Source organism: Sphaerulina musiva (genome assembly GCF_000320565.1).
Source record: "Sphaerulina musiva SO2202 unplaced genomic scaffold SEPMUscaffold_2, whole genome shotgun sequence".
Lineage (NCBI taxonomy): Eukaryota > Fungi > Ascomycota > Dothideomycetes > Mycosphaerellales > Mycosphaerellaceae > Sphaerulina > Sphaerulina musiva.
Genome location: NW_016017384.1, coordinates 1,683,115 through 1,706,733, shown reverse-complemented (window position 1 = coordinate 1,706,733; position 23,619 = coordinate 1,683,115). Strand labels below are relative to the sequence as shown.

The following is a 23,619-nucleotide window of genomic DNA, read 5'->3' as shown; positions in this document are numbered from 1 at the left end:
AGAACATTTTGTTCGTCCCACTCGATTCATTTCATTTCATTTTCATTTTGTTCACAGATCCTTCATGAACTCTGCCAATGTGATGGGCTTCCTCACAGCATTCGAATACCCGTCTTGGAATTTGACGAATGCCCCCAGGCTCCTCTTTCTCGATGTGCCTTGCCTCTTCTTGTTGTTCTTTTGCGCATCCGTCTCAACACCCACGACGACCGCTCGACCGAAGAAATCTCGCACGATTCTCTTCCCTTCCAGATCAACATCCTCTTTCGTCGCTTTCCTCTTCAGCAGCTGCCCCGCAGCGGGATCAATATACGACGCATTGGTCAAGCCGAATCTTGCCATGCGGTTCTCCTCGTTGATGCGCGCTTCTTCCTTCCTCCACTCCTGCGTAATCACTTGTCGTACGGCATATCGCGTCTTGGCGCCAGCGTCCCCGAAGCCTTTGCCGCCGGTCTCGAACGTGCAGAGTGTATCCAGAGGGGGCTCGATGCGATATATCCATTGTGTGTTACCGTAGCTCTGGCCGGGGCCGTCGTCTAGTCTCACGCGTTCGAAGCGGACTCCCGATGCACCCATGGCGTTGACAGCTCGTTTGACCAAGACTTGTTCCGAGGCTTTACGTACAGATGCTGTACCTTTATCACTGCCACTTCCACCAACAATGATCGGGTTGATGTTTGGTGTGAGCATTCTGAGGAGATATGGTTGCAGATCTGTGGCAATGTCTGATGTGCTGCTGAACAGGCGTTGCAGTGATGGCGCGAGGGAAGATTGCAAAGCATCAATGTATGCTTCGTTTTGCTTTGTCGCCTCGTGAGCTGCCCACGACGCTTGCGCGCCAGCGAACGGATGAGTAGGCTCAGCATCTGCATCATCTCCGTCTTTCTTGGCGTCTTTTTCGAAGTACTGTCTTGTGGTGGCAGAGGCAAAAAGATGGTGAAATCCAAGCACTGGTGTGCTCAAATATGGCGCCAATTCCCACTCATTGCTGCTGAAAACAGCTCCACTGAGACGATCATGAAAATTAAGCCATTCATATGCTGCGTCAGGTTTGGAGAGGTACGTGTCGTCTTGGAACTGATGCTCGGGATATGAAGAGAAGCAATCGGTCATGATCCGGTCGGTGTCGCCGTGGGTATCGATGAGCTCGCGAAGTCTCTCGGTTGCTGTTCTTCGCAAACCTTCTGCTACACCTTTGACACCGTCGCTGCCAGCATGCTGAATCGGAGTGGCCAATGCAGCTTGTCTGGGAAAGCCTGCGCCTTCCTTGAAGACCCGTTCCACTACATCCTTGGGACCTCCTCGTCCCACACCTCGAGCCCCTCCACCGCCGTGCGAAAGATCCTGTAGGACATGGTCTTCCACCCACTTCCGAGTCAAGCGAGTATTGCTGTCGCCACTGGCTCGCAGCTTGCTGGCGACCCATTCGCCCACTACCATGATACCTCGCATGTCGCCCTCTCCTGCTCCGTTGCCGTTCTTGTCCTCTTTTCGGTTGCTGACACCCCACGCCGCTTCACACAATCTTCGGACGCCATCGCCATCACATGGGACGCCTTCCTTCTCGAATACCGTCTGTAGGCGAGTAGTCACGCTCTGCACAGGCGCTTTCCTCACATGAATGATTTCCGCGAGACTGCTCTGCCGCAGCGGTCGAAGGGAAGGGTGATAGACGTCGTTGCAGACCAGAATCAATGGTCTCAGGAGACGGAATCGATCGCCTCTCCTCTTCTTCGCGGAAGCTTGTGACAAAGTAGCTAGGGCAGTCGAGTTCTTCTGGTCCAACAGGACTAGATCAATCAATGCCTTCACAAATCCGCCCTCACCACCACTTCCGCTGCCTCCGACCACTCCGTCGACCTCATCCACGATTACACACACAGGCTTCGCGGCTTTCCGTGCTATGCCATCTGCAGTCCTTTTTTCTTCCACATTCTTCACATTCTCCGTGCCAACCATGTCTCGTATCCTACCCCTGACGACGTTGCTACTCCGCTCATCGCTTGCGTTGATCTCCTGCACCTCATAGCCTGCCTGTTTAGCACAGACATGCGCCAATGTCGTCTTGCCCAGTCCTGGCGGGCCAGTCAACATCAGGATCTTACGATGCGGTCTTTCCGCAACATCGCTGCTGTCATCACCGAAACGCTTCTTCGGCTTCGGTCGATATGAGCCTGGAAAGACAATTTGATCCCACCTCTTCAACCAATGCATTACGCTGCGATGTGTCCGTTCATCACCTATGAGATCGGCATATTTTCTCGCGCGGTACTTCTCCGTCCATAGCAGCGTGTTCTTTTTGCACTTCGGCGCGGCAAGTTCGGCCGGCGGCGTTGGCAAGGCAGCCGTACGCGCAGCCTGGCGTATACTGTCCTCCGCTTCGGCGTCGGCCAGCAGTCGGTGTATGTCGATGCCATAGAAGTGCTTTTGCGCTTTGACTGGACGCGATGCGCCTAAAGCGCTCTTGCCGAAATCCAGTTGATCGAGCTTGCGCTTCCTCTTCTGAGGCGACGGCGAGGGCGGTGGCGAGGACGTCGTAGTGGCCATTTGGACGGGACTCGAAGTACGTGGCTCTCGGGGGTCACTGTGGAAGACTTCGCGTGTTTGCCAGTTGCGGTGGCTGACCACGTCGGCGGCTTTCGCGACTTTCACGCGTGCTTCGGTATCGTTCAGGGCTTCGAGATCGTCGTCAAACTCAGTCGGGAGCGTGTCTGAGCTACGCAGGTTCGTCTGCAAGGCGTAGATGTCTGTGAGCTCGTCGGAGGTTGGCTCTCGAGGAGAAGACGAAGAGTCCATGTTCAAAGTCATAAGGTAGTCACGAATACATCAAAGACAAGATAATTGCCATTCGCGGTCGGGACGCGTCCGAGCTCCGAGGAAGGCGCGATCCACACGCGCGCCTGCCACGACCGGGTCTTGGCAAACCTCGCAGCTCAGATCTCACATCTTCTCCCCTTCTTCTCTTCTCCATCTCTGCTTTCTTCTTCTTCGGCATCCATTTTCATTACCATCAACAATCTTCGAACTTGGACCTTTACCTAACCAAAATCCGTATACTGTGTCGTCGCTGGCCTGGCTTCGCCTTGAGGAAAACAACGCAGATGTGGAAAGATGCTTCTGACCGTTGCAGACCGCCACGCCGTCTAGATATTGCTGGGCTTCAAAAGTCACCGTTTGCATCTAGGAACCGTTTCCGAGATTTGAAGAACTACGGAGCAGATGATACTTCCAACATTTGTGCAGATCGGTGACCCTACATTCAAGGCGATAACGCAATCGCACATGTATCTCTACAACACGATGCGATGCGACATAGGATTCTGTGATCCACTCACTCTATTGCCACTTGTGAAGGGACAAGTGATTGAGCAAAAGGTGCATCTGACACCGCATCATTACCGGCAAGTCAATCCCGGTAGGAGGAAAGGTGAGTCGTGATGAGACCATTGGGCTCTGTGAGTTCCACATTGCGGGAAAGATACACAGGATATGTTGTGATATAGTGATGCCGGAAGTGTTGATCTTGACTTCCATTGGTATAGCTTCGTTGGTGTGGGAGCGAATTGCCGTGCAACATCTTCCATTTTGACGGTTTGACGTCAGGCAGGCAAGCAGGAAACTTATTAGCAAGCAAGCAGGCGGATGGTCGCTGCTAGAAGGTACAGTATTCGATGACGACGGTCAATGAGGGAGCATAAATCAGGTACATGTACATACACATATCTGTATCCATACGTGCGTGCCTACGTGGTAGATTTCATACATCTTTGTGCAAATATCATCGTTGAACACCTCAACCATGGCTCCACAAGTCTTCTTCATTACAGGAACGTCGACCGGCTTCGGCAACGAGCTGGTCAAGAAGGCGTTGAAGGAGGGCGACAAAGTGGTCGCAACGGCGAGAAACAGCTCGAAGCTGAAGTTTGACGGCGCCACGAATGACAACTTTTTGGCTGTCGACCTCGATGTCACCGACACCGCCTCTGTCGACAAGGCATTCGACGCTGCCCTCAAGAAATTCGGCCGCATTGACGTCGTGTTGGTCTTCCCCCTGTCTCTCTCCTCTCCCTCTTCCTCTCCCTCTTCCTCTCCCACTTCCTCTCCCTCTTCCTCTCCCTCTCCCTCTCTTCCTCTCTTCCTCTCTCTCTCTCTTCCTCTCTCTTCCTCTCTCGCTTTCTTCCCCATCACCAACCGCACACTGACCCGTGTTCAGGACCAACAATGCAGGCTACGGTCTATCGGGCGAGTTTGAGAGCGTCTCGGACAAACAAGCACGCACGCAGATGGAGGTCAACTTCTTTGGCCTGATCCATGTGACTCGCAAAGCGCTCAAGATCATGCGCGAGGTGAACAAGCCAGCGGGAGGCAAAATCCAGCAAATCACATCCATTGGTGGTCAGCGCGGCGTACCCACCTTCAGCATCTACTGCGCCTCGAAATGGGCAGTCGAGGGCTTCACCGAGGCCCTGTCCCATGAGCTGAAGCCGGAGTGGAACATCAAGTTGACTTGCATTGAGCCTGGTGGATTCCGCACAGACTGGGCAGGGCGCAGTATGGTGTTTGGCGAGCAGAAAGAGGCGGCATATGATCACATTGATGCGAAGACGCAGATGGGCAAGAGACATGGCACACAAGCCGGCGACCCGGCCAAGGGCGGCAGAGCAATGTGGGAAATCGCGCACATGGAGAATCCTCCGCTGCGGGTAGTCATCGGCTCTGATGCATACAAGGCCATTATGCAAAAAATCAAAGATTATGGCGAGTTGTACCCCAAATATGAGAAGTTGAGCAGTAAGTCATCACACACACCTCTATTACTCGCAGGCCAAACGTATCATACTGACCTGGATACAGACAGCACCGACGTCGACGAGTAGATGGCACCTCTATGTACTGAAACAATTATAATCGAGACATGTCCTCTGCACCTGTGCCTATTTCGTAAATCTTCCAGTGGCTGCGCAGATATTTGGCGCAAGGGGCCGCACATACTACCTGTGACAGGTCCGAAATGACAAGAGCAGGATCTGGATGGATTCAAGCTGGGGCTGAGCACGACTCGAGAAGACCGACGCTCTATACCGGTGAGAAGAACAGCACGCGATCGCTTTCGCAGGCCTTCCATCACGACCTGTCTGGTTTCATTGTGGCATGTTGTCAGACCTCACTCCTCGGAAGCTATATATACCACAAAACATGCTCCTTGGGGGGTCCTGGAGCCTAGGCCTGAGAAGCTGAGATTCGGCCCGACCGCAAGCCGTACAGAAGAAGTCCAAAAGATTGGCCACGAGACAGGACCACCGTGACAGCCTCAAGGGGGTGGCCTCAGCCCCAGGCACTAAGCGAGATGATTGTTCACTTGTCACTCACATAGGGCTGAGACTAGCCAATTATGCCGGTAATATCTGGGTAAAGGTCATCGACTTCTGCGATGTCGAGAAACACGCTTACACAGAGTATAAGAACTAGGTCGATGCGGGCATCACACCTGGGTCAAACTGATCTCAATTGCACAGCACAACGATGCACATCTTTACTCTCCCATATGTACTATGGCTATTGCCTGCTGTGGTCTCGGCATCACCTTTGCGTTCATTAGAGACACGACAGAACGATAATGACCCGGTTGATTCGCCATACTCGATCCCTCAGGACTCTTCATCTCCACTCCGAGCAGCCGGAGTATCCACCAAGCAAAAGGATTTCACGTACGGGCCTGGGATAGGTGGCGGACCATTCTCACCTGCTGGACCATTAGGCATTGCTGCTATAAAACGCGATTCGGCCATATATCAAAAGGAAGGTGGCAATCAGCTCCAACTCACGCAAGCAGAGAATGCGTCTGCTGCAGCAGCTGTGGACCAAGTAAGCAGCAGCAGTCTTTTCCAGCAGTCGGAATGTCGTCGTCGTCGTCGTGCTGACCACAATGCAGTACAATGGCCTCAAGACCTTGGACGATTATGTCAAGCTGTACGATGGACAGTGGGAACGAAGTACATCCCCTTCTGGAGTCAGCCCTGGTCTCCTCACCAATTACACGGATGACTTGTTGTTCTCGATGGAACGATTATCTTTCAATCCCTACGCTGTCCGTCGTCTGACTCCCGAGGAGGACTTACCATTCACGGTAGACGACGAGATTGTGCGCAAAGTGTCTGGCCAGCCTCTTGCCGAATTGCACAGCTCGTCACGACTCTTCTACATCGACCACCGCGAACAGGACAAGTTGACCCGAGCCACCGGTGGCAAATATTCCGCTGCATGTGATGCCTTGTTTTATATTTCCGAGGCGCCGGACAAGTTCTTGCCTCTGTCGATTCGCGCGAAGAATACCGACAACGATGGTTTGGTGTACACGCCACGAGATTCCCCTGAGGACTGGCTGTTGGCGAAGATAATGTTCAATTGTGCGGATTTCTTCATGTCGCAAATTCATCATTTGGCGCATACCCATTTTGTGGCCGAGATTCTGTTTCAGGCTGCTATTAGGTACGTTTTTAGCAGGTCGAATGACAAAACCTTTGCGCGGAGAGAGGGAGAAAAGACTCGCTGACTCTTATCCTTTACTCGGTTCGTAGAACATTGAGTGACGATCATCCCGTTCTAGCACTGTTGTCCCGGATAATGTATGGCACATTTGGCATTCGTCCCGCCGGTGCCACCAATCTATTCAGTCCAGGGGCAGCTATAGACCGGTATTTTGGCTATACAGGAGCGTCAGCCGTCCAGTGGGGCGCTGAGCTGTACGCAAGTGGTTTCGCAGGCAGTATCCAGTCCAACTATTTCCTCACCAATCTGCGTAAGAGAGGTTTAATCGACTCTCCATCAGGACCAGCACTCCCACGCTTCCCCTTCTACGAAGACGCTCTGCCCCTTTACAACGCGACCCAGACATTCTTCGCCGCGTTCGTGGGTTCCTACTACTCCGACCCATCCACCATCACCGCAGACATTGAGCTGCAAGCCTGGCTCGTCGAAGCCAAAGGTCCCGCCCAAGCCATCGACGTCCCCGATATCTCCACCCCAGCAGATCTCGTCGATCTCCTCACCCATATCGCCCACCTCTCCACCTCCGCTCACCACTCCGTCAACCTCAATCAACTCATCACATCCAACGGCGTCCTCCCCTTCCACCCCACGGCAATTTACAAACCCGTCCCGACACAAAAAGGCATCACAGATGTCGCGTCCTATCTGCCCCCACTCTCGAAATGCCTCGGATTTCTTACCGTCGGAGCGAATTTTGCTCGGCCACTCCTCGTGGACTCGAATCGATCGATGGTGCACATGTTTGATGATGATGTGATGCTGTCGCGGATGAATCAGGTGACGAGGGATGCCAATGGGGCGTTTATGAAGGATTTGCAGGCGAGGAGTAGCGAGGTGAGGGCGAGGGACTTTGATCAGGATGGACTGGCGCAGGGAATGCCGTTTTTGTGGAAGGCTTTGGATCCGGAGACGATACCGTGGAGTTTGTCGATATAGTTCTTCAAAACGCGCATATGTTTCTTGTCTGGAGACGTTCATAGTTCAGCGTTAGGTACCTCCTAGATTCGGCTCAGTTCGACACAGACCAAGATTAGACAAAGAAAAAAGAAAAAAGAAATCAACAACAAAAAGTAGTCACAGTTGGATCTCCCATAATGCTGCCCTGTCGTGAATCGCTATTATCTTTCTTTCTCTCTCTTTCTCTCTCGACACATCACACACTTATACAGCCTCAAAATCCCTCTTCTTCCCCTCCACCGAAATCTCTACCTCATCCTTCCCCGAACCAGCCGAAGAAATATAAGTTTCATACTCCCCATCGCCGCCGCTGGGGGTGACATCCCCACGATCATCCAAAATCGACTCTTGCAATAACGTCTCGCTCGCAGGGAAAAAGTGCGACAATGACCAATAGACAATCGCCGCCGAGAACAATCCCCACAGATAATTCATATTGTACAAATGCCTTATCCCCGTTCCAATGCTCACATCCGGATTCACCGCATTCGCCAATCCGGGAACGTTGGGACACACACTGATGAGGAATGCCACGGCGGCTCGCCAATTCGCGCCTTTCCAGTAGTGGTAGCGAGCGCGTTTGCGATATAGGCTGGGAACGTCAATGTGGCGCTTTTTCACGAACCAGTAATCGGTGGCTGTGATGGCGGAAATGGGAGCGAGGAAAATCGCTAAGCCGGCCATGAAGGTCAGGAGGGAAGAGGCGGAGTGGACGATTTTCCAGGGTACCATGATCCAGCCGGCGGTGATGGTGGCGAAGATGACGCCGCGGCGGATGGAGATGTATTTGGGGAAGAGGTTGACCTGGATTTTGTGTTAGAAGAAAATATAAAAAGTCAGTCAAATGTTTCTTGGGATGTCGCCCTCTCTCTCTTTCTCGTGAGTATGTGTAAAGGCGAGGCAATACTGACCATGTCGTTGGCGTAAGAAATGACATTTGCAGACAAGTTGGTTCCGATTTGAGCCACCACCCAGCAAAAGCCCACAAAGAACGCACCACATCGTCCCGAAGGGCCATGCCATTTCGAAGCCAGCACCAGAGGATCCCAGATATACTCGCCATAGACCACATTCGACGCCGAGCACGATATGATGCCAGCCAGACCCAGCATCAAACTGATGAAGGGGAGGAAAAACCCTTGCCAGTATACTCCGCGAGAGTGTTTGAGATATCGCGTGAAATCGGGCACGTTGGTGGCCATGGTCGCCCAGCCGCTGGATTGAGACATCATGGACGCGAGAATCATCCAATTTCTTTCGGAGCCCGAGACGCGATATTCTTGGTCCCAGATGTCGCCTGTGCCGCCGGCTTTCGAGGTCATGGCGATAACGACTGCCACACTGACGGTGACGGTGACGACGACCTTGAAGATAAAGAACCACTTGAGCTTGTGGGGAGGAATAAGGAGGAAGGGAAATTGGATGGACCAGAATAAGAAGTGGCTCAGGAGTTGCTGCGTCGTAATGCCGGCGGATTCGGGCAAGTGGTTGGGAATGTCGAGGTAGGAGGGAAAGATGGCTCGAATCATTTGCGTCAATGCTGTCGAGCCGGTATAAGTTTGAATGGCGTGCCAACTAGCATGTTCGTATTTCGCAGGTCAGTAGGACATTCTTTTCTCGAGCTTCGAATGTGTTCTCAAAGGTCTATCTTGGAACTGGACAGCGTGGTAGGCTGGAGCTCATCGAGACACGGAGAAGCAGAAGAAGAAGCAGAAGAAGAAGAAGAGGCTCACTTACAACAGAGCTGTGATCATTCTTGTAACGACGGCAAATCTGGCAAAGGTGAATCCGAAGCTCGACCGTGCAGCAATGGGGAATGGAACATGTAAATGCGCGCCTATCCCGAGTCAGTCGACGTGTTGGACGAGGAATATGAGAGAATACCACACACCTATGGCTCCGTTCAGGACCAAGGGAATGGCGGTGATGGAAAGACCCAGGATGATGCAGTAAATGGCCTCTCTCCACGTCAAGCCGAGGGCGATGATCGCAGCGGGAGACATCCAACCTAGTTGTTTGATATCAGCTTCGATGGCGCTCTTGTGTCGTGAATCCATTGCCGTAACAAGTACTACGGACCTTGAGCGTTCATGGCATCTGACATCCAGAATCCGAAGATGGTGAGAGAAGTCCATGTCCGGCGCTCAACGGGCGTCACATCGGAGTCGATATTGGACCAGCTGTCTTTGTCCGCAAAGGACGTTTCTTCCTTGGGCAATACCCATCCTGAACGCTTCGTCTTGGCCTTTAGATTGGCTCCCGCCGATTCGAAGCGTCCTCGAAGAATTTTGGCCATGGAGCGTGAGGCTGGCTATCCTCGTTGATTTGATATGATCGGTTGAAGCAGTGCAAAAGGGGCAAATAAGATCTCGATCGAGAACAGGTATTATACCAATTACCAATACCACCACCGACAACACCACCAGCAGTCCAGCACCACCAAAGCCGGGAGGTGAAGATGATATTACTATCTTTGACCTGTGCTGACCGACCACGAGAAGTGAGTGAGTGCCCTGCCCCACAATATAGTACTTTCACTTGTCTTAGCTGCATTTTAGTCCCCTTATCTGAGTTTGGGGCCATAGCCCCTGTCCATGCCCGCCCGCGCGGTCGCCGTCGCGCGTAACGCATGCATCCCCCTGCTATCAGTGTCATTCACTGGCCCTGGCGCAGTGATAGGCCATATCACGACACCAGCGTAATACCGCAGTACGGTAGTAGTTAGTAGTGTATACCTGCAGAGTTGCAGTCTTGTACATATGCAGTACATGACTACATGTAGTGGTAGGTAGTGTGGCTTCAACCCCGAACGACGCCAATATCATCATATATCTCTGTCAGTGAGGGGACGCGGATAACAATATCAGGTACAGTTGTTCCTTTTTCCATTCCCATCCCTTGTATTGGCGCATTTGGTTAGCTGGATAGCACAATGGCTGAAGTGAGTACCTCCTTCGTATCCCCCTCGCATTCAGAACTGATATGCTGATGCCAATCTTGCAACCAGTTCACCTCCTTCTCGGGCCGCAAGAGACCACTTGCTGGTGATGCCGTCCGTAAGGCCGAATTTCATGAGATCCCGACCATTTCGCTGGCAGCCTCCGAACAGGACATTATCGAGCAACTACGAGATGCGTGCACTCGAGTGGGGTTCTTTTATATCAAGGTGCGACGACACTCATCGCTCATGGCCGGGCTGGTTTCCATCAGTTGACTGATAGCGTGGCACAGGACCATGGCGTGTCATCAGAAGTCATCGATGGTATCTTCCGCACGGCAGAGACTTTCTTCAATCAGCCGCTCGAGACCAAAGCAGAGATTCATTACAAGAAGTCGAGGGTGCTGCATGGATATGAGCCCATCTCGGAGGTCCTGACAGATGAATCCAAGCGTGCGGACTTGAATGAGGCCTTCAATTGTGGCTACGAACCAGATCTCGATCCTGCAGGCCACAACTGCACTTGTAAGTGAGGCATTATTACTTGCTGCTTGCTAGAAGTCCTCCCACATTTCACTGACTGGGACAGCAGCTCCTGCTGGAGATGGCCCCATGGAGGGTCCTAATGCCTGGCCTTCCATGCCTGGATTCAAGGAGAATGTCGCTGCTTACTATGGCCAGATATTGGAGCTAGCAAGGCGCATGGTGCGTCTGTTCGCCAAAGTGCTTGGGCTGCCAGAAGGTTACTTTGACGCTGCAGTCAGACGTCCTGGTGCGATGCTCAGGTTACTGAAGTACCCAGCGCAGGATCCACAAGATCCTCTCGCCCTGGGTATTGGCGCCCATACAGATATCGAGGCATTTACGATACTTTGCCAGGGCACGCAGCCCGCCCTGCAGATCTTAAATGTCGATGGACAGTGGATTCAAGCACCCCCTATCCCCGGCACGTTTGTCGTCAACATAGGAGATATGCTGGCACGATGGAGCAACGATGTCTTCATCTCGACTGTCCATCGCGTGCACAATTGTACCGGACGAGAGCGATACTCTGTCCCATTCTTCTTTGGTCCCGCCTACGACACGGTTCTGCACCCATTGCCGACCTGCGTTTCCGAAGACGGCAAAGGAGGCTATGAGCCCATCGTGGCAGGAGACTATGTGTGGCAGCGTTTGGCACAGAGCAGGCTGAGCAGCGCTGAAAAGGAGATCCGGGAGCCGACCACCACCACCGCCGCCAAGATATCGAGTTAGGTTCGCTGAGGGACATGGAGTGGACACTGTAGAGTCGTATTATTATATGTATACAGGTACATGTATAAAAGAGACTAGAGAGAACTCCAAAGGTGGAACCGTGAAGGGTACATGTACATTGTATACAGTAAACAGTGAGATTGAGTATCATATCTGACATATCATACATCATCAACAGTACAGAGGTACATGTACATAGGTGGGTTTGTGGAACTGGAGAGGGGGATAAGGCTAAAATACTGAGTAACTGAGAGGATTAGGATCATTAGGGCGGCGGCAAGCCAAGCCGGCCGCACACTCACCGTGCCGTCGGCCTATCCATCCGGCCAACTAACAAAACCAGCCCCTGTGACCCCTATGACCCCTGTGTATAGGAGAGTTACAGACTTACAGGAGCCTCGCAGGAGGAGGAGGATAGTCATCATCGTCTGCAGACTCTGCAGTCAGTGCAGTGCACCCTCAGGAGTCAGGGGCCTTATCTGCCTGGCTGCACGTGGCTCGGGCTCGAATACGTCCATGTTCACTTGGGTTCACTTGGGTTCACGCGTGTTGGCAGATCAGATCGCGTGCCTTGACTGGCTGGGCACCCCTCGAGGTTCACCCACGACGCGGCGAGGAATATCGTAAAACACATACTAATCGGCCGGCGACTTCGCTATTCACGGCGTGTGTATATAGAGTCCAGCAGGTTGCAACATGTTGCCCTCTGTCCCGACCAGAAAGAGCCTCCAACAGGTACAGTCAGAGTCAGAGTCACAGTCACAATGGCCACCGTAATGGAGCTGCCCTCCGCGCGACCATATCCATACAAGTTCCCGCCCGAGTCGACTGCACTGATCATCATCGACATGCAGCGGGATTTCGTTGACTACCATGGCTTTGGCCAGATCCAATGCGGCAACGATGAGGTGTTTAAGAAAGTCCGAAACATCGTGCCCAGGACGAGGCAGGCTCTGGAAGCTGCACGCAGCCTGGGGCTCCATGTGGTGCACACTCGCGAAGGCCACACACCGGACCTGTCCGATCTCCCGCCGTCCAAACGACTGCGACAGATTTCCGCTCCATCAGGCCATCATACCATGGGCATCGGGGATGCCGGGCCCATGGGTCGACTGCTGGTGCGAGGTGAATATGGCCACGACATCATCGACGAGCTCCGACCAATACCTGGCGAGCCTGTCATTGACAAACCTGGCAAGGGATCGATGTGGGATACGAATTTGCATCGTGTCTTGCTGGCTCGCGGCATCACCCATCTCCTGTTCGCTGGGGTCACGACGGAATGTTGTGTGAACACCACCGCACGCGAGTGTGCTGATCGTGGCTTTGAGACCTGCATCTTGGCAGACTGCACCGACGGTTTCGACGAAGGCTTCTATAGCAGTACCTTGGATATGCTCTGCAGCTACGACGGTCTGTTTGGCTTCGTGGGCACTTCAGCAGAACTGCTGAAGTATGCTCCGCCACAGGCGCCTACACCACCGACTACACCCCCCGGCTTCTCCGGCGACATCTCCATCGCTAACCTTCGCAAGCAGTATACCGCTGGTCAATTGCGACCCACAGACACTGTCAAGGAGGTGCACGCTCGCGCTGCATCCTACAGGCTCAAGGATTCCGCCGTATGGACTCATCTCCGGGACGTGGAAGAAATTCTGAAAGATGCACAGGCCTTGGAAGATCGCTTTTCTGGAAAGCCGTTGCCCGAACTGTACGGGATTCCTTTTGCAGTCAAGGACAACATCGATGTCGCCAACGTGAAGACCACGGCGGCTTGTGAAGCATACGCATACCTACCGGGGCGGAGCGCGAAGGTGGTGGAGACACTGCTCGAAGCGGGTGCAATATTTATTGGAAAAACAAATCTTGATCAACTTGCCACTGGCTTATCTGGCTGCCGCTCTCCATATGGCACTCCGCACAGTGTGTTTAGCACTCATCATATCTCTGGTGGCTCCTCTTCGGGATCTGCTGTAGCTGTTGGGGCTGGCCTGGTCTCATTTGCCCTAGGGACCGATACTGCAGGGTCTGGCAGAGTGCCCGCTGCCTATAATGGCATTGTGGGTCACAAGCCTACCAAAGGCACATTCAGTGCATCAGGCCTTGTTCCTGCATGTAAGAGCCTCGACACCATCACTGTCCTCGCCCCTTCAGTGAATGATGCACGGAAAGTATGGCTGGTGGCAGACATTGGCGGTGACGAGACAGACCCCTACTCCAAATCTCCCAGCTCACTTGCTCTGTGGCACGCAGACTTCCGAGGAGTCAAGGTTGGTGGTTTCACCTTTGGAATCCCTCCCGCTACTGCACTGGAGAAATGTGACGGGAAATACCAGGAGCTCTTTGCTGCATCTGTGGACAGGCTGACACGAGCCGGCGGCACCCCGAAAGAAGTCGACTGGGTCGCTTTCGAAGGAGGTAGTAATCTGCTGTATGAAGCATCGCTGGTCCAAGAAAGGATAGCGTCTATTGGACCGGAGTTCATCGAGAAGAACATCAACACGCTCCACTCGACCACCAACAAACTGTTCTCCGAGGCTGCTCACAAAGATGTCAAACCTTGGCAAGTCTTCCGCGATCAGCATCTCCAAGCGCAGTACACACGGGATGCCGCGAGCATCTTCCAGAGCATTGATGTGCTGTTGGTACCGACTACACCATGTCATCCCACGATTAGTGAGATGGAGTCAGACCCTCTGGCACTGAACGCCAAACTGGGCTACTTTACGCATTTTGCAAACGTCCTCGACTTGTGTGGTGTGGCTGTGCCCGCTGCCACATATCAGGATGCTACTGGCACGACATTGCCTTTCGGAGTGACGCTACTGGGCGCTTCTGGCAGAGATGGTCGAGTATATGATATTGCACGGGAGTTCGAACGCACAGTATGATGCGTCCGCAGTTGATGTAGTAGTCCATCGCGTTGTTCGCTCTGATAACCCCCGTGATGTCAATTATTTATTGATATCTTATGTATATACCTATATATCCCTCTACGAGTGACGAGTCCTGTACAGTTCCTGTCAAATTTATATCATAAGGTACACCTCCATCGGGAACGAGAGCGGAGCCAAGATATCTGCTTTCACGTGAAACCAAAAGCACCTGGTAGGTACGCGTCGACCCTGCGCCTCCACATCGGCCTCCATCTCACCACATCCCCGTGCTCAGCCTTGAACCTGCTGTTGTATTTTGTGGTGGCAGAGGGACACCATGTCTACTGCCGCAGAAATGGAGGAAGAGGATCTGGAGACGACCGGGGGCGCTGCTTCGGAGGCCACGAATGGAGCACAGACGGCGAAAGCGGTCGAGGAGAATACAACCGACGCGGGCAATAAGTTCCAGCAGGCAGTGGCAGCATGGCGGTCCTTGAACCTGACGACGCTGGTGTCGAGCCTGGATACCACTGCCGAGGACATGGTGACGCAGCAGAAGGACTCCTTGGTCAAGCGAAAAGAGCTGGCCAGCAAGACAAAAGAGTTCAAGAAGATGGACGACAGCGCCAAATTGACAGAGATGGCGGGCCTGCTCAAGATGTACCAAGGATACATTGACCTGCTATCCCAGCAAAACAAGGCCGTCTCGGCCGCCTTCATGTCCGCCTACTCTCCTCTGTCCGAAGCGCCAGACCCGTATCCGCTGCTGGAAGCATCGATTGACTCCCTGGTCACCGCCGACGAGGTTGTGCCGAGGCTAGAGTCAGAAAACGAGCGCTTGCAGAAACAGGTGTCGAAGCAGAACACGCAGTTGGAAGAGCTCGAGCAACAGCTGGAGCGTGAGCGCAACACGAGGCAGTCATTCGAGGGCTCACAGGATAGCAAGATTAAGGAGGTGGAAGACTCGTGGTCGGCTGTGCTGAAAGAAAAAGAGGACAATTGGATTTCGAAGGAGCGCAGTCTGGAGGAAAAGGTCGAGAACCAGAATCGACTCCTGAAGGAGCTCAAGGCCAGCTACGAGGTGTCGCAGAGGCTGGATCGGACGGGCGAGGAGAGTCATGACACGGGGCGAAATGCTGCAGCTGCAGCTGCGGAGCTGGACATTGTGAACCAAGAGCTGGAGCGGGCGAATCTCAGATTGGCAGAGGTCGAGGCCCGCAACGAGCAGATGCGTACAGAGCTTGCGCAGTCCGCCAGCCAGTCCAGCGCAGCCAAGAGTAGCTCTGTGGAAGACGATCCGGCCTACCTGCGCTTACGATCGGAAAATTCGTCCCTCCTTCGCAGACTGGACGCTTCTCGACACGACCGGGACTCGGACAAGGTGAAGCTTGAGAGCACATTGCGAAGTCTGGAGAGGGAAGTCAATATACTCAAAGCAGATCGCGATGCGCTGCAGAGCAGAGTGCAGAAATGGAAAGACTATGATGAGGTCAAACGTGAGCTGGACATGCTGCGAGCCATTGAATTTTCGAGTATAGATGATGCCGATGTCGCAGACAACACAGGCACGAATGGAAAGGCCGGAGAAAGCAGCCTGGAGCAGCTTCTCGTGGCGCGGAACAAGAAGCTCAGCGATGAGTTGACAGAACTGAGAGTTTCACACCGAGAGCTGCAGCAACGGCTAGAGCAGCTGCAAGAGGATCTTTCGGGCACCAATATGGAGTTGGAGCAGACACAGAAGCTGAACGCGACTCTCGAGAACGACTTGCAGAAGACTCAGCAAGAGGCAAGCAACGCCTTTGAGACCATGTCTGTGGCGGGAACATATACGTCGCGATATCCCAAATCACATTATGGCAGTCGGCGAGGGAGAGCCGCATCACCTACCTCGTCCATCATTGGAGGTTTCGAGCCGACCGAGAGTGGTTCGCAGTCACCTCGGCTGGGAAACACACTGGAGTCGCTTCGCGCTGGTGAGGCTGTGGGAGGCGGCTCGGGCATCCTACCCATGGTCACAGCGCAACGCGATCGTTTTAAGAAGAAAATGGGCGAACTGGAGCAGGAACTCCAGAAGCAATACCAGACCGTGTCTTCGTTGCGCGGAGAAGTCGCAAGTCTCCAAAAGGACAACTTGAATTTGTATGAAAAGACTCGCTACGTGAGTACGTACAACAGAACCGCCACTAGCGGCGCCTCATATGCCGGCAACCCGAATCCATCGACTGTCGTGATCGGCAGTGGCAGCGACGCTCGATACAAATCTGCCTACGAAGCAAACATATCGCCCTTTCAGGCGTTCCGAGGCCGGGAATCTGCAAGGGCCATGAAGAGAATGTCTCTGCCCGAACGTGCGGTGTTTCAGCTGACGCGAATGGTCTTGGCCACACGGACGAGTCGAAATCTTTTCGCGCTGTACTGTGTCGGACTGCATCTGCTGGTCTTCATGATGCTGTACTACATGGGCTCTGCAGACACGACGGCTCACGCGAGCAGTTTGAGCACGAGTACACTCAAGGAGCAGGTCGAGGCTGTTGCTGCTGCTGGCGGAGCCGAAGCTCATGGAGATTGGCAGGCGGCGGGATTTGAGGCTGGAGGGTAGGGTACCTTGGGTACATGTACATGTAGGATGAAATGCCCTCTTCCTCTTTCAACAAACGCTTGCGGCTTTTTGACGCTTGGCTCAACGATTGCAAACCCACGTGACCATATACTTACTGTATATACATGGATATCAACAAAATCTGGACAGAAAAGAAGAAAGTTTGTCTCGACCACGAGGTTTATTATTATCGATGCTACAAATATCTCTCCTGCTCAGTCGTGCTGCCAAAGCAACACGACTTAATGGACTTTTTCTTTTCAAAACTGAAAAAAAGAGGCCCCAGATTCTTCACTTCTGCCGAGTTAGGCGACAAGAAGAGAAGAAACCCGAGAAAAAGCCCAGTCCATTATATTTTTTTGATTATTCCATGTTTCCGTGTTGTTTCCCTTGTTTGCTTTCTTTCAACATCGTAGCAGTATCCAGAAAGAGGAAGAGAGAAAGAGGGAAACCTTGTCGACCAAAAGCGGATTGAGATTGATGATGACCCGCTTAGATCAGCTGAACGGAGCACGCGCTGTACAGCGTTCCGTTCTTCTGCACGGAGCAGGCCGAGTAGAGGGTGCCGTTCTTCTGCACGGAGCAGGCAGAGTACAAGGTGCCGTTCTTCTGCACGGAGCAGGCGCTGTACAAAGTACCGTTGCCCTGGAGAGCGCAGGCGGAGTAGAGGGTGCCTGAGAGAAATATGTCAGCATGTTATATACATAAGTGTGTCTGGGATGAGTTCGTGGCAGGACGATCGCCGGAGTTACGTACCGTTGCCCTGCAGAGTGCAGGCAGAGTAAAGAGTTCCGTTGCCCATGTTGAGTTTTGAGGTGTTGGTTTTGTGGTTAAAAGCTGACGGAGAAATGTTAGTTGGAACAGGTCACGTCGGGGAGCCTTGTGATAGTTGCTTACGTTAACGAGTGTGATGTGAGTTGGTTGAGGAAGGAAGAGAGCAGTTTGGTGATTGGAATGCGAGCTTATATGGGTTGCGTGATGGTGCTGGCAGAGGATGCAATGTGGGTTCGTTCGTTGTTGTAAGAAGAAAGAGACTGCGTTCGGAAATGAGATGGGCGTGGTTTTGGTACACTTTTTTACGATTGTTTTGCCTCTAGTATTGTAGTTTTGGGTCACCGGCAGATCGAGAAGCCCATGAATGGTAGAGCAGTATAAAGCTTCAGAGCTTCATATTGTTGCTGGCGAACAAAGCCAATATGGGCACCCACGAATCCCGCGATACTTCTCCATAGTCGGTCTTCGTCGCCACAACGATAGCATAGCCTAGATCAAGATTCCGAGTGGATGGTGGCTGTAAGGGATCTTGAAGGGCTTTGAGCTGGCAAAGCATGATTGTTACTCGGACAGCGTGTGGGCCGTATTTGGTGGTCTCCGGTCAATCTTCAAAGCCAGCAGACCTGTGCAGTGTCTGCTAGAGGAGGATATGGAGAGTACAGTAGTACAGTGTCTAGCGAGCTGGCATTGGCGACTTGATGCCCGGACAGTAACAACTTGGAAGTGAATCGTCAAGTTGGTTAGGAGCACAATGGGGAGTGCGTGCCAAGAAGCACGAGATGCACTCACCGAGCGCTTCTCGCCAGGATTGGATTATGGCATGTTGTATGGGTGAGTGTGGGATACGCAGCGTACCGTCTTGATCATGAGGGCAGAATAATGTCCCGTGATGATGTTGATGTCGATATTGTTGATGTCCGTAAGGTAGCAAGTACATGTAGATATCGTGAAGCAACCAGATCACGTGACGTCTAACTTGAGAAGGAAGGTATGCAGTAATAAGGTTCTCTCACAGTAAACGACCGGACCTCACCTCGCTCACGACGGTATCAAATACATCAATATGGTCACTCGACAGCGGCGGTCATGGGATCTGTCGACGCCGGCCAGGACGCAGATGAACATGAACGCCAACAACTAGTACACGAACATGAACGTGAACATGAACATCCACACGCCCACGAACATGAACCCGCGCAGACCTCACCGGCACCCACGCCCACATCCACGACCGACGATGGCTCGCCGGGCTCCTACACGACGCGCACGCTGATTAGCCATGTGCCGCTCGCCAGCGACGCGCAGACGGGCACGCGAGCATACATTACCTGCGTAGATACGTGGAACGGGAACGTGTACATTGGCACGTCCGACGGCCACGTGCTGCATTATGTCTCCATCCCCGGCGAGCATGCGGGCGACCCTCCCGTATATATCTTTGCCACCAGCATCGAGCCGCCCTACACCGCTGCGCAGAGCGGCGCTGATGCTGGCGTCAAGCAGATCCTGCTGCTCCCGAGCATCAGCAAGGCCTGCATTGTGTGCAACGGCACCCTTACCTTCTATAACATCCCCGAGCTCAGTCCTGCTTTCGAGGAGGTCAAACAGGCGAGCTGTCTCGCGGTGGGCGGACGAGACCGTAACGGTGCTGCCGAGGACGACAGCATCAATGGTACCGACGTCGTGATCTGCTTGCGGCAACGACTGCGACTCATCCGAGTGGGCGAGGACTCGCGGCCACGTAAGATCAGAGACATCGAGCTGGGTGGGGTGTCTGTGTTAGAGCGACGCGGAGATTTGGCGTGCGTAGCGGATGGACACGAGTACTCCTTGCTGGACGTGGTGAATCAACGAAAGAATGTGCTCTTTCCCATCTCTTCCACCAGCGCATCCCAGTCTCCTCCGTTGCCCCAACTGCAGCTTGCTCCACCCGCCGCGCCCGCACGACCTGCTGCTCGTAGCTTCTCGTCCCGTAGTCCGGTGCGACAAAGTCGAGTGCACCAGCGGATGACGAGTTTGGGCGGCCAGCCACAGAACACTGGTCAACTGCGCCCAGAGAGCAACTCGCCATTCCCGCCCAGACGTTCTTCCCGTCAGGGCTTCGATTCGCCTGCTGTACCCTCGAGCAGGGATGGCAGTCCGACAAAAGCTGAAGCGGCGCCTGCTCCAGCGACCGTGCCCGAGAATGTCGTTGCTGAAGCATCAGTGTCGACGTCCGGGCAATCAGCAGAGGTAGCAAGGCCTCCTTCGCCTGCAAAGCCGAAGCCGAAGCCTCTGCCGCCTAACATTGTCACACCTACACCTGATGAGTTTTTGCTAACCACAGGAACAAGCAAGTCCGATCCGGGTGTTGGCATGTTTGTCAATTTAGAAGGCGATGTCGTTCGAGGTACCATCGAGTTTGCCAGTTATCCCGAATCTTTGGTTCTGCACGGCGTTGAGCAGAGCTCAGACACGCCAAGCGATCCACTTCGCCAGGGATATGTGCTCGCTGTCGTGCAGCGTGTCTACGACGGAGTGCGACACAGGTGTATAGAGATTCAACGCTGGGACGCCGAGCCGGGCGAAGCGCAGCGTTCGAAAGAATGGTTGCCAATCGAGAAGATGAGAGATGGAGAAGAAGATGATGGTGATGATCACGCTCCCTCTGGCATTGGTTTGCGAAATGCAACGACTGCTTCAGATCTCTCCACTACTGGTATAAGCACGAGCCTGAGATTGCGCAAACTAAGAGTCGGGAGCAAAGAGGTAAATGCGGAAGGTCCAGCAGATCTTGCGCGCAACACAGAAGAGGACAAGCTCGCTTCGCGATTCGGTCAAGTCCGAGCAAATGTGCTTCTCTACGCCAATGACCGAGTCTCTTGGGTGTTACAGGAGCCGCTTCTCATCCAACTTGACAGGCAGCTGAGTGCAGCAATGCAGAGGAGCGATAATGGCCAGCCATCGATCGACGTCCCTGCTGTACAACGTGTGTTCAATGGCATACGTGGACAGGAGCCGCGAGATGAGCTCGAGTTTCTCACGCTGACATATGTGCGGCAGAAGGCAGCCCTTCTTCTGTTTGGCAATCTTGTTCTGCAGACTGCAGGCGGGGTTATTGCATACGAGCACGATAAACGACGAGCCGAAGATGCCTTGACCGCAGGCGAGATAGATCCTCGCATAATGCTGATGCTGGTACCGCCGCTCGATCGGGAAATCGCAGAGGGCTCAGGTATATGGCTTCCGCAGGGCCTTCGAGACACCATTGAGTGGCTACGAACAGGCATCGATCTTGACCGCATCGAGCGAGACATCAAAGGTGCTTATGGCGACAACATGTTGAGCCTGATGAAGCGATACTTGACTACTTGGCGCAAAAAGAAGGGTTTTGGTAGTGTGGCTGACGAATCCCATGTCTTCCGGTCTGTCGATGCAGCACTGCTCCATGTCCTTCTCATGTTTGATTCCAACAGTCCTCGAGGAGCCGCGATACCAGGCTCTGTGCGAACAGAGCTGTACAACGTCGTAGACAAGGGCATAGACTGTTTCGATCGTGGCATTCAATTGCTCGAGGAGTACCATCGGCTTTATGTGCTGAGCCGATTGTACCAGAACAAACAATATAGGGACATCTCCAAAGTTCTCGCGACGTGGCGTCGGATTTTGGAGGGCGAAGCCGATGCAGGCGGCGAATTCATCGAGGGTGAACACGTTATGCGAGAATACCTCGCCAAGATCCGAGACGTTGCGCTTGTCCAAGAGTATGGCGCGTGGCTTGCGAATAGGAATCCCAAACTAGGCGTACAAATCTTTGCAGACGATGCGAGCAGGGTGCAATTCGAGCCGACGCAAGCAGTGGCGATATTGAAGGAGAGAGCACCAGAAGCGGTGAAAGAGTATCTGGAGCACCTTGTTTTTGGCAAGAATCACGTTCAATACGTCAACGACCTCATTGCGTATTACCTGGACACCGTTCTCGTAGAACTCGAAAGCAACCACGAATCTCGAGTGCTGCTCAAAGATTCCTACGACATCTATCGGGCGCAATTCCCGCCCAAGCCCACGTACCGACAGTTCATCACCGACAACGCCGTCGACGCAGAGTGGTGGCATAATCGTCTCCGACTCTTGCAACTCATTGGCGGGTCCCATGGCGCCGCTTCAAAGTACGACGTGCACGTCCTGGGCCAACGCCTGGCGCCGTACAGTGATGAACTCGTGCCTGAGATGATTATTCTCAATGGGCGAGAAGGCAAACATGAAGAAGCGCTCCGGCTGCTCGTGCATGGACTGGGCGATTATGATACGGCGATCCGCTACTGTCTACTCGGAGGGAATTCCATCTTTCACCCTTCGTCTTCTTTTTTGAACGCGCCGGAACGAGACGCTCTGCCTAGCAAAGAAGCGCAGAGTGTTCTGTTCAACTATTTGCTCGATCAGTTTTTCCAGATTCAAGATGTTGGAGAAAGACTGGAGAGGACTGCGGAGCTATTGGACAGGTTTGGAGGATGGTTTGATGTTGCTAAGGTGCTGGAATTGATTCCTGATAGTTGGAGTGTAGAGCTCGTGAGTGGGTTTCTGGCGCATGCGTTCAGGAGGCTCATTGCGGAGAAGAATGAGACGGGGATTGTGAAAGCGCTGTGCAGTGCGCAGAACATGCGGAAGAGTATGGATGCTATGGAGTTGCAAGAGAAGATGGGGCCTGTGGTTGTTGTTCTCGAGCCGTGATGGAGGGACGGAGTAGGTGTCCGCAGAGAGAAGGAAATCATGTTCAGAGACGAGACGACACTCCGTTCCTCGGACGTCGCAGCATTGGATGGTGGTCACTGGCTCTGGTGGCGGTGAAGCAGCGCTCAGCCGAGCTAGGTCCAGTGCAGAAGCGATTGTAGCCGACGAGAGCACTAGATAGACTAGTGTCGCCGGAGTGCATGCTAGGGGCGCGCTAGAGATGACACTATCTCACAGCTTCTGGAACATATAAGTCCCCGACATGGCGTCGATTTAGTGTCTACATCCTTGCAGGGGATCGAATCGTGCTGGAGAAGAGCTGAGAAATACCAAGAGGAGGCGCAGACACACAAGCGTTGGAAGCGCAGCCTTGACATTATTATTAGTTCTCTGGGCCTCCGCGCTGTCCGTAGGCGATACGAAGGAATAAGCGAAGGGTGGCTCGTGAAGGCGAAGATCGACATGCCGACTGCATTCGGAGGCACTAGCATTGCCGCAAGCCGAGAAGGGAAAGCCTTTTGTTTCTCTGCTGCTGCTGCTGCTGGCGGCTGGCCCTACTCTGCTGGCCACGACCCTTGCTGCTTGGCTTCGCGTACTGCGGCTACGCTGTGTGGGACGAGGGGAGGGAGAGGGGGATTTACCCTACGGGACACTACGGTACACTACTGTACTGCTCTGTATGATCAGAGCATGGTGAGTGATGAAGGGATGATGCGGATGGATGCTGACGACGATGATGATGATGATGATGATGATGGCTGGGTGGTATGCAGAGCTACTGAACAGGGGAGGGGGGGGGGGGGGCAGGAATTCACTAACACACATGTGCATATGAAACTGTGAACACATGAACAAGATGAAAACAACCATCTGCTCGAACCAGTGCATTGGCATTAGAGCATTTATTCGATGCAGTGACCAAATAGAAGCTGCATTGGATATACGGTCTTGTGCTGTCTCAT

The 23,619-nt window shown here is 53.3% G+C and overlaps 10 protein-coding genes across 10 annotated transcripts; 6 read left to right on the top strand and 4 right to left on the bottom strand.

The window, feature by feature from the left end:
- Positions 1–20: 20 nt before the first annotated feature.
- Positions 21–1,462, bottom strand: SEPMUDRAFT_147353 (uncharacterized protein). Its single transcript, XM_016904244.1, has one exon. The coding sequence runs from the start codon at positions 1,450–1,452 to the stop codon at positions 52–54; it is 1,401 nt and encodes a 466-aa protein (XP_016763595.1). The 5' UTR covers positions 1,453–1,462; the 3' UTR covers positions 21–51.
- A 2,285-nt stretch (positions 1,463–3,747) lies between these two features.
- Positions 3,748–4,922, top strand: SEPMUDRAFT_147352 (NAD(P)-binding protein). Its single transcript, XM_016904243.1, has 3 exons — positions 3,748–4,038; positions 4,214–4,791; positions 4,855–4,922. Exons 1-3 carry the CDS (start codon positions 3,800–3,802, stop codon positions 4,875–4,877), a joined length of 840 nt encoding a protein of 279 aa, XP_016763594.1. The 5' UTR covers positions 3,748–3,799; the 3' UTR covers positions 4,878–4,922.
- A 601-nt stretch (positions 4,923–5,523) lies between these two features.
- SEPMUDRAFT_60337 (Lipoxigenase) lies at positions 5,524–7,485 on the top strand (the record flags this gene model as incomplete). Its single annotated transcript, XM_016909522.1, has 3 exons — positions 5,524–5,865; positions 5,933–6,489; positions 6,579–7,485. 3 exons carry the CDS (start codon positions 5,524–5,526, stop codon positions 7,483–7,485), a joined length of 1,806 nt encoding a protein of 601 aa, XP_016763593.1.
- A 157-nt stretch (positions 7,486–7,642) lies between these two features.
- SEPMUDRAFT_131152 (allantoin permease) lies at positions 7,643–9,829 on the bottom strand. The gene is made up of 5 exons (XM_016902401.1): positions 9,586–9,829; positions 9,398–9,514; positions 9,244–9,343; positions 8,418–9,081; positions 7,643–8,310 (listed from the first exon to the last, which is right to left on the bottom strand). The coding sequence occupies exons 1-5, from the start codon at positions 9,800–9,802 to the stop codon at positions 7,711–7,713; spliced, it is 1,698 nt and encodes a 565-aa protein (XP_016763592.1). The 5' UTR covers positions 9,803–9,829; the 3' UTR covers positions 7,643–7,710.
- A 609-nt stretch (positions 9,830–10,438) lies between these two features.
- SEPMUDRAFT_114565 (isopenicillin N synthetase) lies at positions 10,439–11,698 on the top strand (the record flags this gene model as incomplete). The annotated part of the gene is made up of 4 exons (XM_016901098.1): positions 10,439–10,447; positions 10,514–10,672; positions 10,738–10,969; positions 11,037–11,698. 4 exons carry the CDS (start codon positions 10,439–10,441, stop codon positions 11,696–11,698), a joined length of 1,062 nt encoding a protein of 353 aa, XP_016763591.1.
- A 764-nt stretch (positions 11,699–12,462) lies between these two features.
- SEPMUDRAFT_60333 (glutamyl-tRNA amidotransferase subunit A) lies at positions 12,463–14,589 on the top strand (the record flags this gene model as incomplete). Its single annotated transcript, XM_016909521.1, has 1 exon — positions 12,463–14,589. One exon carries the CDS (start codon positions 12,463–12,465, stop codon positions 14,587–14,589), a length of 2,127 nt encoding a protein of 708 aa, XP_016763590.1.
- A 335-nt stretch (positions 14,590–14,924) lies between these two features.
- Positions 14,925–18,034, top strand: SEPMUDRAFT_147351 (Golgi membrane protein). The gene has a single exon (XM_016904242.1). The coding sequence runs from the start codon at positions 14,930–14,932 to the stop codon at positions 17,171–17,173; it is 2,244 nt and encodes a 747-aa protein (XP_016763588.1). The 5' UTR covers positions 14,925–14,929; the 3' UTR covers positions 17,174–18,034.
- Positions 17,666–17,975, bottom strand: SEPMUDRAFT_114562 (uncharacterized protein; the record flags this gene model as incomplete). Its single annotated transcript, XM_016901097.1, has 2 exons — positions 17,666–17,847; positions 17,930–17,975. 2 exons carry the CDS (start codon positions 17,973–17,975, stop codon positions 17,666–17,668), a joined length of 228 nt encoding a protein of 75 aa, XP_016763589.1.
- Positions 18,035–18,203: 169 nt separating the features above from the next.
- On the bottom strand, positions 18,204–18,664 carry SEPMUDRAFT_147350 (uncharacterized protein). Its single transcript, XM_016904241.1, has one exon. The coding sequence runs from the start codon at positions 18,501–18,503 to the stop codon at positions 18,333–18,335; it is 171 nt and encodes a 56-aa protein (XP_016763587.1). The 5' UTR covers positions 18,504–18,664; the 3' UTR covers positions 18,204–18,332.
- A 355-nt stretch (positions 18,665–19,019) lies between these two features.
- SEPMUDRAFT_147349 (uncharacterized protein) lies at positions 19,020–23,443 on the top strand. Its single transcript, XM_016904240.1, has one exon. The coding sequence runs from the start codon at positions 19,034–19,036 to the stop codon at positions 22,655–22,657; it is 3,624 nt and encodes a 1,207-aa protein (XP_016763586.1). The 5' UTR covers positions 19,020–19,033; the 3' UTR covers positions 22,658–23,443.
- Positions 23,444–23,619: the final 176 nt, after the last annotated feature.